This window comes from Camelus bactrianus, chromosome 14 (genome assembly GCF_048773025.1).
Source record: "Camelus bactrianus isolate YW-2024 breed Bactrian camel chromosome 14, ASM4877302v1, whole genome shotgun sequence".
Classification (NCBI taxonomy): domain Eukaryota; kingdom Metazoa; phylum Chordata; class Mammalia; order Artiodactyla; family Camelidae; genus Camelus; species Camelus bactrianus.
The window spans coordinates 36,808,598-36,828,554 of record NC_133552.1 but is presented as its reverse complement, the minus strand read 5'-3'; the positions used below and the strand labels follow the sequence as shown (position 1 = coordinate 36,828,554).

Below are 19,957 nucleotides of genomic sequence, written 5' to 3'. Positions count from 1 at the left end.
AAATGCAAGTATAAGCAGCTGATTAAAGTGTAGATTCCCACTCAAAGAAATTTTTATAATAGTTCTTTTCCTGAAGTTAATTTTTGAAGTAAAGCCAAATGTTCTGGAAAGGTATTGGGGAGGCGGTGTGAAGACTCTCAATTAAAATGACTGTTAGAAATCCACTTCCTAATTTTCCAACATAAGCCAGTCATCAAACCCAGTAGAGGACCAGGGGGCATGAAGACCAAGGATTTTAGGTGTCTTGACGAGTCATTCTATATATCATATATCATAATTAACATCTGCACTGCTATTCCTGCCAAGAAGGAAAAACACTGAATACGTTAACACTTGGAAAGGCAGTAATTCTTTTCATCCGGATCTTACTTAATAGTTCTGTTAAAACTATATTTTTGTTAAAAATGGAAACTCCTAATGTATCATAAATTACAGTGGAGGAATTTTCCTGTTAAATATGATTAGAAGAATTTTTTAAAAAGAAAGAGAAAAAGAGCCAGAGAGTTTTACCAATGCATTGATTTTGTAGTCCATTGGACATGAAATATATAGAGCTTTTTTCATACATCTAGTTTTGTTAGCAAAACTTAGAATGAACATATGTGCATATGCAAATGAAACAAAGATGTCCACTAAACACGAATTATATAATCTTTGGATCAACTTCAGAAAACTTCATGTTATTGGTTACTAGAGTATATCCTTTCCAACATTCATATAGTACACTTTTCTAAGTGAAAATATAAGTTCTTGAATTAATAAGGACTGTACGCATGTCGTCACCAAGTATTCTGTTAAATAAACACAGGAAATGTGGCCTGTGTCTTGTTCTCTAATGGTATGAAGGAAGCAGATGGCTTGAGAAAACGTGTTGGTACAGGGTGGTAAATCATAAACAGGGATAAATTGCCAGCTTACCCCAAATCCAGCCTGTTTTCTAGTCCCTAAAGCTCACTAAGTGCTTCCACTCAAGTTGAACTTAACTGTGTGAGAGTTTGGCTTCACGACTTTAAACACTGAAGCAGTGTCTCTATGTGAGAAACTGAGTTGTGGCCATTTATGCAATCATCACCAATGCTCCTAGCCACCGTGATCATGTGTCAATTTACATCTGTCATTGGGATAACCAAAGAGAATGCAACGGCTTGGTTCCCCTCCATTCATTTGGTACATCTTGTTAGGTACTTGACTGCTATGACTCAGGAAAGTATTCTCATGGAAACAAAACAAACAAAATAAAACACAGCATGTCCTTCAGGAAAACAGAGAAAATAATGTGACAGCAATTTGGTATCACTGCCAAATAACAATAATCGCACCATCCATGCTCCCCAAAATACAATATATGACTCTGTTCATGTAATTTGTGTTATTTTATCAGTTTTCCTTATGATTTAGATTTAGTAATTGTTGGTGAGGCAGTAAGATCACAGGCCTAGAATATTTCTAGTCCACTGGCACTGTAGCTAGATACAAAGACACTGTGGCATTGGGCTAGTGAAGAAACAAAGAAAGGATAACAAGAAAGAAAAATGGACCTCAGTGAGCCACAGCAAAGAAACTTTAAACAACCTAGAAAAAAAAAAAAAAACTAGTCATTTCAAGTCTTGCAGGAGTTAGAAAACATACATAGAGTTTGCTTATCTTGTTATTCAGCAATTAGAGAGAACAAGTTGTGTTTTTTTTTTTTAGTAAATTCTCTATATGTTTACAAACAACTTGGTCATCTGTAGTGATGGTTTTAATTAAACAAACGGATGAAACCAGCTTTGAATTTGATGTATTGACCTGACCATCTAAGGAATTCCAAGGGCGCTGGGTTAGGCAGCCAGCCAAGCAACTCACTTTCAAGCAGCCTTAGCTCCTGAAATAGCAGCGACGACCATTAACCAAAAAGAATTTATATAAACACGAATATGTTGTCAGTGTCGTGTTGACCTTCATCCATGATCATGCACCTGGACACCAATTTCCAAACTAGATCTTTATGTAAGGAAAATATATTTCATAGTTATCATTTCTAGTTCTCTTTTGAAAATTAATTAGAGGATCAACCTCTCACCCTCTGCAAACAAGCAAATTAAAAAAAAAATCACTGAATCTTTATCACAAGCAGAAAAATGCAATGGTAAATTAACACTCTGAATCTGAGTAACATCTTTGCAGGTCTCCTACTTCAGGGCTTTGGCTTTCTTCAACTTTATGTCAAGGAATTTGAAGAGTAAGTTGTAATCATTGGTATATATTTGCAGCTCGTTTGAGGAGCCAAACAGGCATGATCGTGTAGCAATGCCAGGTATATGTCTTAAGTGCTGAAGAAAGTGTTTGTAGCATATACACCAGAGAGGAGAATACATTTTGTGGCTGTAAGAGTAATTACCAGGAAGCAATGCTTTTGATTTAGTGAAAAACGCTCTGATAGGGAAAGAAATTTGGTTCAGTAGCATTGCTTAAAGGGAGGCTGCTCAAATCTACGTGATCTTAAATCATCTATTTAATTCAATAATACCATTTCATTTTCTCTCATCTGTGTCAACTTTTAGTACAATGAGGCTTGGAGAATATAATTAAGACCTACATAATAGAGTTATATTAACTAAAATAATGCTACTGTCAACTTGGTAACTCCCAGATAGCAAGCTTAGGGATAGATAGATGAATACATATACAGAGATGTTATCCAAGTAATAACTCCAAGTAATTTAGTGGCGATAACATGATTGTGAAATATGCTGTTCGATGGAGTTCTGTTTGCATTCCACACTGACAGGGAGAACATTCTAGGGTATTTCAGCCAGATTAAAGAATATTCTTAGCGACTGATTTTTGAATCACAGCCATACCCATTGTTTCAGATGACAACTTAACTTTATAAATCTTGCCAAAAGTTCACAGATCTCAAAACCTTTGAATGTCATCTAGATTAAAAAGTAAAGGTTCACTGTGCAGTTCACTTCTGTTAGAGAGGAACGAGCTGACACCCTAAGCAGTATTGATATCTGGCAGGGGCCAGCCGTCTTGCGGTTTTATTGATGTGGTAGACTGAGGCACAGAGGCCAACTCAAGAGCTCAAAACAGGAGTGTACAGCATAAAGTTACAAAGTCACAGAATCTATGATTTATACATTTACTGATAGTTTTTATTTCCAGTGAAGATATATGAGGTTAGTTATTTTGTAATGACTCATGATACAAAGAGTATGGTGCTTAGTGAATATGTGAAGAGAGGCATTTCAATAATTTTTACTGAAATATTTAGAAGACAATGGAATATTCCATTCATTGTTTACTAGCTCTCTATTCATCAGCTCATAAACCTGCTCTGAATTTTTGAATAATATTTATTCTGAGTTTTAGTACCCTAATAATTTGCTTACATATCACATATGGTTAATAGGAAGTATTGTTTCCAAACTGATCACACTTGTCTGGATTAGTGGTCGATGACCCTAAAAGATTTTGAAGTTGTGTTTTGAGCAGTTAGGCCCTTAAAATTTGGATTCCAGTGGGAAGGTTATCTCAAAGGATGTTTATTGGCTTTATACTCGGTGGTTTACAAGAGCAAAAAACAAACAAACAAACAGAAAACATAAAAACTTTCCGCTGTTTGCTCTGTTCTTATATATTACAAATTATCTTGGTTCACTCTTTGGTTTCCTGAATAAATTCCTGTAAATCTTTCACGAAGCTCTTTCTAGATTCCGAGCACATTTCACCTGCCCCTTTCCTTACCCCTTCAGGCTTAGGAATGGTAATATTTCCTATTTTTTTCAGGTCCTCGCTTTCCTCACTACATGAGCTCACTTTCTTAGCTCACATCCACAGAGTCCCTGCATTAAACTCTTTTCAGTTAGTCCTTTGGAGTGCCATCTTCTTCATGCCAGAACATTGAAAGATATGCCCAAGTTATGCCAGCTCATACGGGGCCATACTTTCACATTGTGATTGATGGATGCCTCAAAGCCGTCTCTATCTCAGAATCACATTCTTCTGCCTTATGCTTCAAGCATTCCTAAGTATGCATTGAAGCAGCTTTTTAAGGCTCTTACTGACATGTAGATATTCTTCCAAAGGCTAACACTTAGCATTTTGCTCAATAACATTGTAAGATTAATGAGAATATCAGAGTAGCCAACCACCAATGATGCCCAAGAGACAGGTCATTTTGATGAGGCAGATTGGAAGATAATAAAAACATACTTAATTGCAAAGGGACAGCAGATCTAGATAGGCAGCAAACGTGATTAGCTATAACTCCTCCAAAGAAGTCTTTGTAATAACCCAGAGGAAGAAAATAGACAATCCCTCAGAAGACAAGGTCAAATTTTACTTACCATGAGTTTTTCTCCCAGATATAGAATGAAGGGTAGTACCTCTCCCTTATTTTGTTTTCTTACATTCACTAAGAAGCTTTATTCTGAGAGTAATGCTGGTTTTCCTAAAATTTATATGTAAACATCAGCTTAATGTTGAGAATTCTAAAAATACTTCTGATAAAATTTTCAAGTGCATTGGTGTTGTGATGAAATTGTGCTGTTTCAGAAAAAAATGATAAAGGATTCTTATATTATAAATAAAATCACAATGGCAATATTTTGGGTGTTAAATATGGCAATATTATATCTTTTGAATATCTGGGACTTATGGTCAACTGCCAATAAAATAGTGAAATATTAAAGAAAATTAACTTGTCTTCATAAAATTATAGTCACCACTTGGCAGTAGGCAGAACAGAAAATACTGCAGGAAACTTCAGCCAAATTTATATAAATGTTATAAAATTCACCTGGAATTCTTGTTATTTTAAGAGAGAAGTTTATCTTTCAAAGACCTATATTAATGATGTGATTTCTCTGCATTTGCAAGGTACATTCAAAGATAAACATACATTTTTAGATCAGAATGGTGATCCTATGCAATACATCAAGAGGGCAAGGTTTCTCTCCACAATCCTCCAATATACAGGCCATTTTCAATAATGAAGCTATGGTATTTTCAACAGCCCCCTTAGGGGAATTCTTGCAAAATATAACATCCTGATTCTCATTTTTAGAGTACTTTTTCTTTATGTACATCTGAATTTAAATAATGAATTTCACCATGGTATTCTATATGCAATCTAATGTGACATATTAGCCTCTTTTAAAAATCACACATTCCCCTAAAATTTGTGAAAAGTAATTTCATCCCTTAACGATTGTAAGCCAATAAAGTTATGGAATCTAAACTACTTTTAGGTTCTTAATATCACCCCTAAACAATTTAATTTTTTCTAAATATCCTTTCATGTACTTGTACATATCTGTGCCAAAGGGCTAAATCCTGCACACTTACAAGCATCTCATTAGTGATCTGCTTTGGAATAATTGCTAGTAATTACTTTGGAATCTTCAGGCTTTAAAGAATTGTTTTGTTATGTATCCTGTGAATCTGGACTTCTGAAGACATCTGAAGAGCTCAGTGAGTGAATGGAATTATGACCTTTTGGCCTGATAAGTAGGTCAGTGGGATACAAGAAGCAACCTAATTATGTTTCATCTCAGGGCGTTCCACTTGCTTTGACCCAAAGTAAGGTAGCATGCAAGTTCTCTAGAATACAGCTGTTTTGCAGTTATACCATTTAGACTTTCCAAATATTATCTTAGTGAAATTTTATGCTGTGAACTCCTAGCAATGTTTCTTAAATACAGGTGAAAACTATTCGATTACCAACTATTTTCTGATTGTATATGACTAGTCTTGTGTTTTACATAGAGTTTTTATGTTAGCTCACTGATTTGGGGTTCCAAATGAAATTCATTTATTCCTTTCTATCAAAATCTACCTAGTAATCATCTACAGGATGCCCAGCTATGGTGACAGGTGTTGAGGAGACAGTCATCTAAAAGCAACTACCTAGCTTTGTGGTGCTTACACTTTAGTGTTGGCGCCAGACTGTTAACACATAAGTATTCTGTGACAGTAGTGATGAGTGCTATCGAGAGAAGTGCAGCTGGGTCAGGAAATAGAGAGTGACTGAGTAAAGGGTATTTTTGTAAGATGGTCATGAAATGCCTGTATGAAGAACAGCACTTGAGGAAACATCTAAATGAAGTTGAGAGAGTGAGGCCAGGGAGAAGGATAGTCCAGGCACAAATAATAGCAAATTCAAAGCGCCTGGGACTTCATTTACCTTGATCTGTTTGAGGCACAGCAAGAAAGTAAGTGTACTTGGACAGAGGGAGTCAGGTGGGGTGAAGGAGAGAAGGCGGCAGAGACTGAGTGGATGTGATGTCAGAGAGGTGGATAGGAGCTGGATGGTGTGGGGGGCTCTCTGGGCCTGGGAAGGAGTATGGCTTTTCCTCTGATGTGGTTGGAAGCAGAGGAGTGTTCTGCTTTAAATACTGGGTTAGGCTGGATAGCCCTCAAATATATCTACATCTTAGTCCCCAAATGTGTGACTGTATCATCCTATTTGGCAAAAGGGACTGTGCAGATATGATTAAAGAAAGGATTTTGAGATGAGGAGATTATCCTGGATTATCTACATCAGCACAGTGTCATCACAGTGGTCCTTAGAAGAGGTGTTAGAGGAGGTGATGTGGTAACAGAAGTGGAGATTGGAGAAGGTACTTTGAAAATGAAGAAGGACCCAGAAACCAAGAAACACAGATGGCCTCTAGAAGCTGAAGAAAAGGAATAGCATGGATTTTCCCTCCGAGTTTCCAGAATGAAGCAGCCTGGCTGACACTTTGACTTTAGCTTAGTTAAATTGATTTGCAGACATTTGACCTCCAAAACTGTAGGAGAATGTTGTTTGAAGCCACTAAATTTGTGGTAATTTGTTACAGCATCAATAGGAAACTAATATAAGTATGAACATGCCTCTAGTTAGGGACTAGAGCATAGAATGTCAGGGTGAGAAGAGGAAGCCCTGCTGGGAGACAACAGTGGCTTGAGGTGGTGGGTTTTCAGGGAGGGGGGTAGACTAAAAAGTGTGTTGATTGACTCTGTATCTTGAGTAAAAGACGGATGTTGTATTAGTTTTCTATTTCTGAGTAATAAATCACCCCAATTTAGCTGGTTATAACCACACAAATGTATTACCTCAGTTTCCATACATTTACTATCTCAGCAGTCCAAATGGGCTTGCCATGCCTGGGGTCTCACAAGGCCAACCTCAGTTATCAGCTGAACGGAACTCTCTTCTGGAGGCTCTGATGATGAATCAGTTTTCTAGCTCACACAGATTGTTGGCAGAATTCTGTTCCTCGTGGTTGTAGGACTGAGACCCCTGGTGTCCTGCTGGCTGCCCAGCTGGGGTTGCTGTCAGCAATTGGAGGCTGCTTTCTCAGATTCTTCCCGTGCAGTTCTTTCCATCTTCAAAGTCACCAATGATATATTGAATCTTTCTTGTGCTTTGACTCTGAGCTGCTTTCTGCTAATAGCTGGAGAAAACGCCCTAATTTTCGAGAGCTCACATGATTATATTAGGCCCATCTAATACGGTCTCTTGTATTTAACTAAAAATCAACTTTGTTAGTTGATGAGTGACTTTATTATATTTGCGAAGCCTCTTGCCGTTGTTTTAGTCAGAATGAGCTGCTGTAACAGAATGCAATAGACTGGTTTAAACGGGGAACATTTATTTCTCATAGTTCAGGAGGCTGGGAAGACCAAGGTTAAGGTGTAGGCAAAATCGGTGTCTGGTGAGAGCCCTCTCCGCTTTGAAGACTGCTGTGTCCTCACGTGGCAGAGAGAGAGAGAGAAAGAGCCAGCTGCCTGGTCCCTCCGTATAAGGGCGCTAATCTAACTGTGGGGACTACACCCTCATGACCTCATTGAAACTTAATCACACCCCAAAGTTCCCACCTCCAAATACCATCACATTGGGCGCTAGGAATTCAACATATGAACTTGGGGGCACATAAGCCTTCAGTCCATAGCAGCCATATCATAAAATGGCCACTTGTGTGATATCCTACTGTGCTTATAGTCCTAGGAATTAAGTTGGGGAACTTTGTATTTCTGCCTAACAGGTGCCAAAGCTGACTCCTTTTTTTTTTTTTTTTTCTCTTTCCTTTCTGAATTGGGCAAGCAGGTGATCAGTGAAGCAGGTAAATTCAGGGAGGATAGATGTTCTGGGAAAAATAATGGTATAATGGTAAGGATTATGTTACATGGAAATGCCAATTCGAAATCCAAATGAGGCGGAGGGTCCAGGAGTCAGACTTGTTAATCTGACCACAGAAGAATGATATGGAGCTAAAGATGTAAGCTGGGGGATCACTAGCATATATAAGATTTATAAGGCCACATAATTATGTGAGCTCACCTAGCAGAGGTGTAGGTAGGGAGCACTGAGCATTGCAGCATTCAGGAGTCTGGAAAAAGTTGTGGTATCATCAAAGGAAAGTGAAATGGAGAGTCTAGTGATGTACTGGAGAAATCAGGAAAAGATGGCAGTAACAGGGGACTTGTTAGAATTGAAAATTCTTGGGCTCCACCTCAACACTACTGAATCAAAATTCCTGAATGTGGTCATGTAATTTATGTGTTAAGCCTTCCAGCTAACTCTGATACATGCAAAGTTTGGGAACTTGAGCTGTGTAGAACACCAGGAAAGTAGCCAATGGAGGTGGATAAGTCTTCAGTGTGTCTACACCTGCAAGCCAGGGCCTTGAAATGCAGCAGCAGCATTTGAGAGACTGTTAGAAATGAGGGAACTCAGGACTCCAGATATACTGAATCAGATTCTGCATTTTAACAATTTCCCCAGGTGGTTTATATGCACATTAACATTTGAGAACCACTGATCTTTGCTATATTAATTCAGTTATGGTAAGACAATCCAGGTGTAAACACACACACACACACACACACACACACACTCCTACAGGTCACATGCATCAAAATTGATGGTTTATTCCATCTGAGAAATAACCTTTCAGACATCTTTTAAAGAACAGAATTTATTAAGCCTTTAATTCTTAATAACATAGCAAAGTATTTTCCCCAAATTTTGCAATGCTTAAAAAAAACAGGAACAAATCTCCATGCCCTCTGAAAACTGTGAGAGGTAGAATTTCTAGCCCAGAGACTCGGGGAGGAACAAGGCTGCAGTTATAAGTGTCCCAGGTGAAAATTATCAGAGAAAACTGGGCAAGTGAAAAATTAACTTCAACATTTTTTTCCATTCTAATTAAATATATCTGAAATATGGGAAACAGTGGAGGCTGTGTAAAGACATATTACTTCACAGTATTGTATACTGCTGCTCTGGTTTCAGACAAGCAACTGAAACTTTTTTAAGAAGACAGAAAATTATATAAATTGCATCTTTTTAAACTTGGTCTAAACCTGAAATTCATCTGTAAAGAATTACTTCATTTCTTAATACTATAGATTTGCCCCTTAAAACCTTTTGCACACCAAATAATATTTACTATGTTTTTTGAGAAATAATGCAAATTGCAAGAAATGGAGACTAATGCAGGAGATACCAGTATATGAATGACTTTTAAATGATAGACATCAACTATCATTAAAAGATATGGCAAACTATAGAAGATAGTAAACATGATCTTCAATAATGTAAATAAGGTGTTTTATTTCAAGCAGTTTGGTCAGAATTTGATAGTTAATTTCAGCAAGCAATAATCTTAGACTATCGCCATTCAAGTTACTACAATATCAAATGCTAATGTTGAATAGATAAAATTATCAAAGATAATGTTCCTTTCAGCAGTTAGCTCTGAAGATGAGAAAAAGGCAGCTGATAATTCATGACACACAGAAGAAAGATAAAGATTTATAAAGAAGTGCTCTCCATTCTTTGTGAGCTATGAAGTCTGTCCAAATGGCAATAGCCTCTCCAGCAGAGAATCTGCTCTTGGGCTGGCCATGTGTTATTGTTTTTGGACTGGCTCCGTCTGCAAATGTTGACTTTTCATCTGTGACCACGGGAAGAATTCTGTATGAGGAATGTGTAAAATGTCTAATCCTTGTTTACTTATTAAACCAAGGTTTTGTCAAATCCTGCTGGTGTGGGATTTTTGCATTTGTTTCTCAAGGTGACAGGAGATGCATTCCCAATATTGTGTTTAAACTTAAGGTATAAGCTGAAACTCTGATTAAACCACTCAGTTTTTACTTAGATTGAGAAATATAAATACTTGTTCTAAACATACTTTCACATTCCAACACCTAAATGTGACTTAAGTAATACACTAATCTACAAGGGCAACTGTTTCATAATCTCTTTGCCCTGCCTTGGGCTTCTCATTAGTGAAATGAAAATGGCGCTGAAAAGTTTGATTAACTATGACAAACTGCAGTGATGTTTAATAAAGGAATAAGAGGTCATGCATTAAATCTAGTCTTTTACTCTCAATTTTTAGATGAGAAACTGGGAGCTAGGGAATCAAAAACGACTTTCACAAAGTCCATGCTAACTTACTGTTTTACTAGGACTCGAATCTATTTCCATTTGTCTGAGCTGTGATGATCATGTGACTTGATATTTCTGGATTTGTTCTCATTTTAGATACTTTACGCAACAATCCCTTGAACCTAACGTGAGATCAAACAAAAACTGTTGAATGAATGAATGCATGAAAAATATATTCCTATAACTATGCTGTTTTTGGATTGAGACTGTACACATAACTATGCTGCACTATTTTATATACAAATCTGAGTTTAAAATGGCAATAAAATCTGTACCCCTTGTTTTTCTCTCTAATACAGGCAGAGTAATAAGTGATATTTATTCCCATGTGACATTGATTTAAAAATACTAATTGGACATAGGATACTGTGACATAACATAGAAATCACATATCACAAGGGAATGTGAGCAATGCTGAACAATTTCCTCTGCTTTCATGCCAATTCTCATAATCAAAATTAACTTTTACCATATTGAGATTGGAAGCAAATTGACTGATTCGATTTGTAACTGCAGAAGTTAATAAATATAATGCATGGAGATAATAGGGTTGCATATCAAGTGAGTTTTTACCTGACATTCTTTCAGGGCCGTGCAGATTTCCATAAAACATCTACTTGTAGATTTCCACTCAGGGTAATCCACAAAACGATAAGAACTTGTTATGCCACTACATCTTGCCTCACAAAAAATAAAAAAAAAAAGAATAGAAATATATTGAGGGTGAAAATGAGCCAATAAAAATAGTAATTTTTTTGTATTGATCTCCTAGAGATACTAAAATTAACTAAAAGTGTAGTGATGAGACTATTTGTTTCCCTGCAATTTTATTATAGGAAGATTGATTAAGGCAAGGAGCAAGTATGAAAATTAAGATCTTTCTCAGTACATTAATAGCAGGTGCAATGCAAAATTATAGGATAAAGGCTTACATAAAATTGGCAATTTCTTTAGAACAAGTAATTTCATCACTGTACTTACAGATCAGGAAAGCTGCTTCTGCAAGTTTGAATCAGTGGATGCATCTTTCTTTTTAAGATGTTTAGTGATGCACAACTGTTTGCATCCCACACTCATGCTACCTTTTATGGTACCTTTTCTGAGGGAGTACAGCAACACTGGAATGTAACCAATGTTTTGTATAAAAATGATGATATGTGCTCTTACCACAAAAAGGCCATTTATAACATGACAGTCAGATGTGTTTTGCATGGAAGAGGTATTTTTTTTAACAAAAATTGAATGAAAAAAAATTGAGTGAGATGTGATGAATTTAATCCAAAATGATACAAAAATGACTTATCTATTTTACAATTCAATTTTGGCAGTCTGTTTAGTCTTATTTTACCCAACAGTAAAAATTCTAAGGAAAAATTTTTCACATGAAAGTCCAAACCTTCATATAATATGAAACCTAACCAGAAATATGAAAGGTCTCATGACTTTTTTTTTAAAGATCGATTTCTATCTTTGGAATTAAAGGGTTTCAAATGATCAGGTTGAAAAACAAGTGGACAACGGGCCAGAAGGTACGTGTTAATTATAGCAGGGGGTAATCAATGAGGTATCATTTCTGCTCCTGCATAAAGTAAAATGATATCAAAACTCATTCAAGTAAACTACCATTTAAGTATAGCTGGAGATCCATTAAATTGGAAAGTTTCACATTTTAAACCTACATCTTTAAAAGTCAGCAGTTCAAGCTGCTCTCTGACAGCTATTGATGCTTAAATCATAGAAAAAGTATTTTGTTTGGTTTTGAGCAGGAAGGTGAGTTGTGCAAAGATGGAAAGAGAAATACACTGAGACCTGATATATAAACATTAACTAAGATGACTTTCAAGAAGCCTTTTGTTACGTGCTTTTGTTTTTGCTTTCAACATTTAAATGCAGAGACAGATGGCTTGACAGTTTTATCAGCACTTGTGCCTTTACACATTCAGAAACCAAGAGAGATAACGAGACTCATAGACGGCAGATTGTGAAAGGGAACAAATAATTTAGGTTTTTTTAAAAAAAAATCAATAAATATTTCAGTGTTAAAAAAAAATCCTGGAGGATTTTTAATACTTTAAGAAAAGGGAAACAAACTGGTATGATGTTGAAATTATAGAAAGCATTTGTAAGCAGTTTTAAATCCAGATTTGGATTCTAAATACATATTGTATGATGTAGTGCAAATAGGATATCAAAATTTATGAAAAAATTGTGGACATAGGGAAAATCTAAGTGCACATGTGAACACACACACACTCTCAACATGTGCTAAGAATGTCCAGCACATGTTTGGTACACATAATACATGTTAGATATTCAAAACACTTGTCAAAGAAATGTATGACAAAAAATAAAATTATTCATCAATTAAGACAAGTATAGTGATAACATTAAAGGTAATTATGTGTCAAAGATAAAGGATACTATTTTAATACACATACATTTTGTAATATTAGCAAAAATGTCCTGATATTTTAAATGCTATATATTTGATGAAGAATCATATATTATTTTCAATTATATTTTGGAAAATGACAATATTAGATGTCAGTGCTTTTTAATGAATGTTTTTCTCCATTTTCAATGTATAAAACAATTCAGTAAGTGGTTCTAAAAGTGAGAAAAACTAACTGGAGACTATTCAATGTTTAAGATGCTTCAGATAATAAACTTTTAAAGGACCAGGCCTATTAGGGAACCAATGGAATGACTGTTCCCTTTAACAACTCATAGTAAAAATGTTTTTATTTCTTTCTATCAATTCATGACACCATGACACAGACTTTATGGAAGAAGACTTAGAGGCATTGTTATTTCCCAAAATAAAACCCAGTGTTTGTATGTGTGTTGTATGTGTCTATGTGTGTATGGGTGTGTGTGTTTCCTTTTACTATCAGGGCAATTACTGGGAATTATATGTATGTCCAAATTCAGAAAGTATAATTTTCCCTATTTAATGTCATGTCTCAAAATGAAAACTTGCCAAAGAAAAAAACAAAGTATGTTTTCCAACCATGCAGCTCAAGCCAATAAGCAAATGGGTGTAAGGTAGTTTAATATAGCTTTTTTTTTTTTCTTTCTTCTTCTATTTTTTTCAATGCTGTCTTGACCCAGTTCTGTTACCCTGGCTAGAGGCTGGTCAGATCCCCACCTTAACTAAGTCTACATCCCATCACTTTTCTTCTGGAGTGCTCACACTCCTAGGTCATTATGTACCCACCTTAATTGCCACAAGGGTCAGGTACCAGGTGACTTGAAATAGCCTCAGCACCCTACAGCCTGAGGAATTATTCAAACCAGTCAATACAGAGAGGCCCCTGGAAATCTAGTTAACCCCATCCTGCTTGACTGTACTTAAACTGCCCTGGACAATTCCGGCTTGTCATTAGCCTGTTCCTGGCACAACCCTCTGTGTAGCCCTGCCTGGTGGCCTTTTCTCCTTTAGGACTCAACGTAATGAAAATCAATGTCATCATTGTGTTTTGTCCCACCTTCTGATGGATTTTTAAATCTTATATAACAATCAACTACCCAAAAGACTTACCTAAGAATCTCAAAAATTCTATACATTTATTTATAGACTTTGTCAAAAGCCTTCAAATGTATTTACAAGAATGCGCAATAAGTACAAATCTCAAAGAGCAATTCATATTATTTAATGAAAAAAGATTTGATTTTTCAAGTGAAAGATTTTGTATAGTGCACATAAATTTTACCTGTAAATGTCTTAAACTGTCAGTTATCAGTAAGAACTTTCAGAAAGGATAAAACTTAGAACAAATTCCACGAGTTGCCTTGTAAAGAGACAGGCCTCCCGAAACCTTGCCTCCTTTTCCTTCCTTTTCTCCCCTGGTGGTTCCCTGCTTTTAAGGCAATTGTTTGTTTCCCAGGATAGGCCAGAAACTCCATGAGGAGAGTGTTGACATCTGCTTTGTTCACTACTGTAGTCCAGGTTCTTGTCACAGTGTCAGCATATAGTAACAGGCTCAGTAAATATTTATGGAATAAATAAATGTTACCAGTTTTGAAAAACAAGGAATAAACTCTATTTGTTAAAATGTGTCACTCAGCATTGAAGACTTAAGAGTCCACATGTACTTATGGATGGATATATGCACAAACATTGTTCTTAATCCTTGGGTAATAGTCTTAATTTAATATGATGGCAATGTATGTTGGATAGGACTACTTAAAAATAATCTTGCATATTCTTTCATTTTAATATATTCAGCAAAAAACTGATGCTATTGATGTTTCTGAGGTAGCTGATAATGTATTTTGTTTTTCCTTTGGAGATATTAACAGGGAAAGAAAAACTTCTGAATGATTTTGGAAAAGTGAAAATTAAGGATTGGTTTATAGGCCTCAAGATACATTATACATCAGGGTGGTGATTATCTTCACTCATGTCTAAAATGGAGTGAATATATTCAACAGAAAAGTTAAATAACTCATTTATTAACTGTCACAAAGTATTGCTAGGAAAAGAGATTTGTTGTGAAGGAAGATTTTGGTGTGATATTTGTGAAATCAGCATCTTAAGGTCAGCCTTTTAAATGGAAGAGATCTTTAATAATTCCTTAGAACATTTTCAACCTCATAAAATTTTAATTAACAATTAACATTGTTCATAGATCATCACTATTGCTTAGCACTATGAGGAATCAGAAGACTGATAGGTCATCTTTTTTTTTTTTTTTTTTTTGCCATCAATGGATGTTAAATCTAGTTGAGAGAAAACAAAAATAAAAATGTATGCTCATGAATGTGTAGGACCTCCCCCACCCCAAGACAAATATGCCATTAAAGTAAGAGTTGAGTGAGCTCAATTAAGAAATATGTTATTCATCAATAAAGGAAGATTTGGGGAATCTTCAAAGGGCATATAAGACTTCAGTTGGCCAAGTTAGGGAGGCTTACTGTGGTACATGGAAGCAAGCTGGCCCTAGAAAGAATTAAAGTCATTAAATGAAAACAGTCCAGGCAAAAAGCATCTTCTAAGCCGTGATGCTTATGTAAGGAGTGGGGATTGGTTTAAGCCACGTGTACTGGCTTTGTGGTTACAGAGTCACTGAACACACCAAAGCGAACCTAAAAGAGAGAAATTAGTTTGAGCTTTTAAAGTATGGGCAGAATTCAGAGGACAAAGAAAGGCTCATAGAGAAGTTTAAATTAAATATCCTAAGAAGTAGGAAATCATTGTGGGTTTGTCAGAGAAATATTTGTAAGTAATGAATGTGTTTAAACAAAACAAAACTATTTGCCTTTGAGGGGATGGGAATATAGGTCTGATGGGAAGGAATTTTAAGATTATTCTAAATCCCAGACTTCAGATTTCAAAAATGACTAAAATCTGAGTTTGTATGTTAAGTGTACATTTTAGGCACTTTTTTTTTTTTCACATCCAGTGTCCATTCTGATGTTGCCTGTGTTTTGCGATCTCAGGTGTCTGACACCAACTGTTACCTATCTCAGGTTTTTATTTTTTCTTTCATGTAAGATATAACCTGAATATTATTAAGATAAATAGTTATAAACAGAAAAATCCCACAATTATTGGGCACTTAAAAATGTTAGGAGTGCTAACTTGGGTTTTAGCAAAGACTTACATTCTGATTGTCTAGTGATTTTAATTGTTGAGTAGGCAAGCTCACATTTTCTTCTACATTTTTATTCTGATGACTCTCTGCTTTTGAAAATACTTTATGCCTCAGGCATTCTTGCCGATCCACTTAACCTTGTTCATAAAATCAATTCCTAATTTTCAAGCTATCACTTATCACTTGACCATTTAATCAAGGGGAAAAGACAACAACAAAAAAACCAAATTTTTCTGTAACCATTTGACTTTTATTGTTTTTCAGTAAAGAACTGACTTCCTGTTTACTTAATCCTGGTTAAAATGTTTTAGACTACCTGCTGGTAGAAAAATAAAGAGAAATATCTATGATTTTCTTTTTTATCTGCATATTAGGCTCCATGTGATCCAATTCTCAACTGAGCTAGACTTTCACTCCAGTGAAATCTGGGTTATTTTAATACACTTAGAAATGTAGCAACTAGGTTAAGCTTGGAAGGAACCGCATGTTGTCTTTGGATGCAAATGGTGTCTTTATTTATTCAGATTTCACCATGCTTGCAGTCTACAGTAATATACTTTAATTAAAATATTCTTTAAAATAATTATTTAGCTTTTTTAAATGTTGCAAAGTCATTTCATGTGACTTAATATTAAAAATCACAGGTTTATATGGAAAAGAACAATATTTTATATAACCATTTAGCATAGTTCTTTTTAATACTGTGTTTCAAGTAGTACTTTTATATTTTGTATTCATAGACTTGTAATGTTAACATATATTTCAACATTGTGCATAAAATTTTTCTGTTTTTCATAATTTCTCATGAATATGAGCTTTTTGTTGAGAATTAGGATGTATGTCAGTAATAATATATATGCCATGGATAAAGTTGACCAGAAATGATATATCATGTGTATATCTGTTTACCCGTGTCTGTCTGTCTGTATAGCTATTTATTTTTCTTTTTTTGTCTGTATCTCTAGATATAAATGAAGGCTTAAGGAAAAGAGATAATTCTTACCTCCACAACAAAGAATTTTATTCCTCCTATGTTATTCTTCAAAGCATGAGAAATAATATCTTTGAATTGCTTTACTTAAGATACTTTTCATGAGAAAATGAGAGTGCCAATGCACTTTTTCTCTAAAGAGATCATTTTAAATGAAAACCCTAACTAGTTTCTTTTCTTATTTTCTCTATCTCTTGTCCTTTGCAGATGGGCCTCTGGGCCCCCGAGGATTAGCGGAAGCTACAGAGATGTGCACTCAAGAGTGCTTGGTTTTGGGTCACTCTGATAATTGCTGGATGCCTCCTGGCTTGGGTCCATATCAACACCCTAAATCTCCTCTTTCAACCTTTGCACCCCAGAAAGAATGGGTCAAGAAGGACAAGCTTGTGAATGGGCACACCCTGACCAGAGCCTGGAAGGAAGAGAGCAACAGGAACCAGTTCAATGAGCGGAAGCAGTATGGCTCCACTGAAGGCCATTTCAACAATGGCAGCCACGTGACAGACATTCCTCTGGCAAATCTGAAGTCTTATAAACAAGCAGGAGGTGCTATGGAGAGTCCTAAGGAGCACCAACTCTAAAAATCAAAGGCTAAATGGGACCTAATAACTTTAATCTAAATAGACATGCTAATACCGTGTGTGTTGAGCTTTATGTATGCAGTAGATCTCTACAGCTATGCCCCTTAGAGCAGGGATACCCATAACTTTGTGTTAGCGCCATGGAGGGTACCATATTTTACCACAAGAGGAAAGACAGTTCTACTAGCCATGTGATCTTCTTTACTAGAATTGATTAAACTCTTCAGAGATCTCTCCATTGTGCAAATATCCTTTTGTTTTTTAATTGCATTTTATTTTGACCCTGGACTGCTGCTATGAACAATAGAATATGCATTTGGAGAGTAAGAAAGTTCCATGGATTAGAGTGACTGACAAACATATCCAGTTAGAAAATTGTGCTTTTTTGTCATTGATCTGTGCTGGGACTGCTATACTTGACATTATACTTCAAATGAAACTTAAAAAAGATAAGCATTAAACCTATTGTGCTGTTAACAACGTTAGTGGATACTTGTAAGTCAATCAGTGTTAAAGTATTTGTAAATAGAAGCAAGTTATTATTAACAACTTTTGTGTACTTATATCGCTCACCTAAAAAATGTTGTAGCATAATTCTGTGTTTTATGGTTGCTTCTTTCCTTTTTTCTTTTTTTTGCCTCTTTGTTGTTATATTCGTTGTTTCTTTCAGTGAGGTGTTTCTGCGTTAGTAGTCTGTCTTGACACACATTGTTCAAAAGATCTCAAACACTTGTGTTGAAAAAAAGGTTCTGGAATCTTGCTTCTTTTATGATAGCTTATGATGCTGGCATTCTATAAAAAATAAAGATAAATAGTGGAAACTTTATATTAAAAATAAGAACTTCTGCAAAAGCTTGGAAATTCAGAACCGATTTTCTTGACATCCTTATTTTCAAAGTAGGCAAAAGCAAAATCACTTAATTAGTAGCATTAAGTGAAATAGTAATGGGAAATTGTTATCCTTCAGAAAGTGATATACTATCCTGTGCTTGTCACTCATGCAAAACTAATGTATTAAAATTAGCATATATTGAAGACAAATTACTATTCAAACCTAGTTTCAATTGGGCGTGTGTGTGTCTACAACCTTGTTGAAATGGCCGTTTGTGTTGATCCTCATATGCAATAATGTTGTTGTAACACAAGTGTTAGACCATAGCCACAAAATATTTAATGTGTTGTGCCTTCATGATGTAACAGAACATTCTCCAGGTAGGCTAGTTGGGGGAAATAAAGGGATAAATCTCTAATTATTGCTGTTTAACTGTTTGTTATCATAGTTGGTCAATGCGTGGCAGGTACCAGCATCTCGTCACTTAGGTCAAACCAACAGAGTGACACCTAATGTTAATAAGATCTCAGTTGCACGTGCAAACAAATCCAAATTCGAACATTCTTAGGAGGTTTTTGTTAAGGCATGACAGATGATTTAAACAAATAAATAGCATGCAACAAAATGTCTTTATTGAAAGAAGTGAAAGTTATCTTAATGCCACAGTTCAACATCAGTTTAAAAGTAAAAAAAATAAAAAAATAAAAAATAAAAAAGGTTTGCTAATCTGATAGTTAATTTGTTCTTACCAAAAATAAAATTACTCTGTAAATAGCAATTCACATTTTTCCACAGTATAATGGAAAATAATGGGTTAGGGGTGCATTGCTTATTGCAGTACATATTTGTCGGTTTGTGAGGGGTGTTTGATGACTTTGACAGAATAAATATCTAAACAATTATCCTTGTTACTGCTTTGCCAGTTCTACATTATTTACAATTATTCAGCTCTTGCAATAAATGTTCTGAATTCCTGACTGTAGTGTGTTAATTCTTGGTCACTATCTAAAGTAATGATTTTTACTCTAATTGTTAGATAAATGATACATTGATAAAACTTAACTTTTAAATAGAAATCAAGGAAGATATGTAAAGGATTTAATACCTATGTTCTAAAAAATATAGTTCCAAGTTAGAGGTAAGTTTCCCTAATGATCTATGAAGTTATTTTCTAGGGAAACTCATGGAGAATGCTGGTTCACTTTCTAGTCAAGATTCATGCAAGTTTCATCAAAGGGAAATCCTGTCAGAAACTGGGCAGGTAACACTGGTTAGTGAGTGAGGTTATCTTCTTGGCTTTTAGTCTCTTTAACAAGATTTCATGACACAAACTCTCATATATCACATTGCTGGCCACAGCAGAAGAGAACTATTCAGGGATTAAGTCCTTGAGACAAGGGCCAAACCTTCATCTATATTTCTTTCAGATAAGGAAAAATAGACCCAGAAACTGCGAAGGAGAGTAAGACACACTCACATACATGCCATGTGTTTATATTCACTGGAGAGCAACTGGACAAGAGTCTG

General features: G+C 35.5%; 1 protein-coding gene across 7 annotated transcripts in view; it reads left to right on the top strand.

Moving 5' to 3' along the window:
- Positions 1–19,407, top strand: part of PCDH9 (protocadherin 9) — an 859,400-nt gene extending 839,993 nt beyond the window's left edge. For all 7 annotated transcript variants that reach the window (XM_045509147.2, XM_010973565.3, XM_010973563.3 and 4 more), the window contains one exon: positions 17,225–19,407. In XM_045509147.2, coding sequence (XP_045365103.1) covers positions 17,225–17,598 — 374 coding nt within the window. In that variant the 3' untranslated portion in view covers positions 17,599–19,407. The remainder of the gene's footprint in view (positions 1–17,224) is intronic.
- The last annotated feature ends 550 nt before the right edge of the window (positions 19,408–19,957 follow it).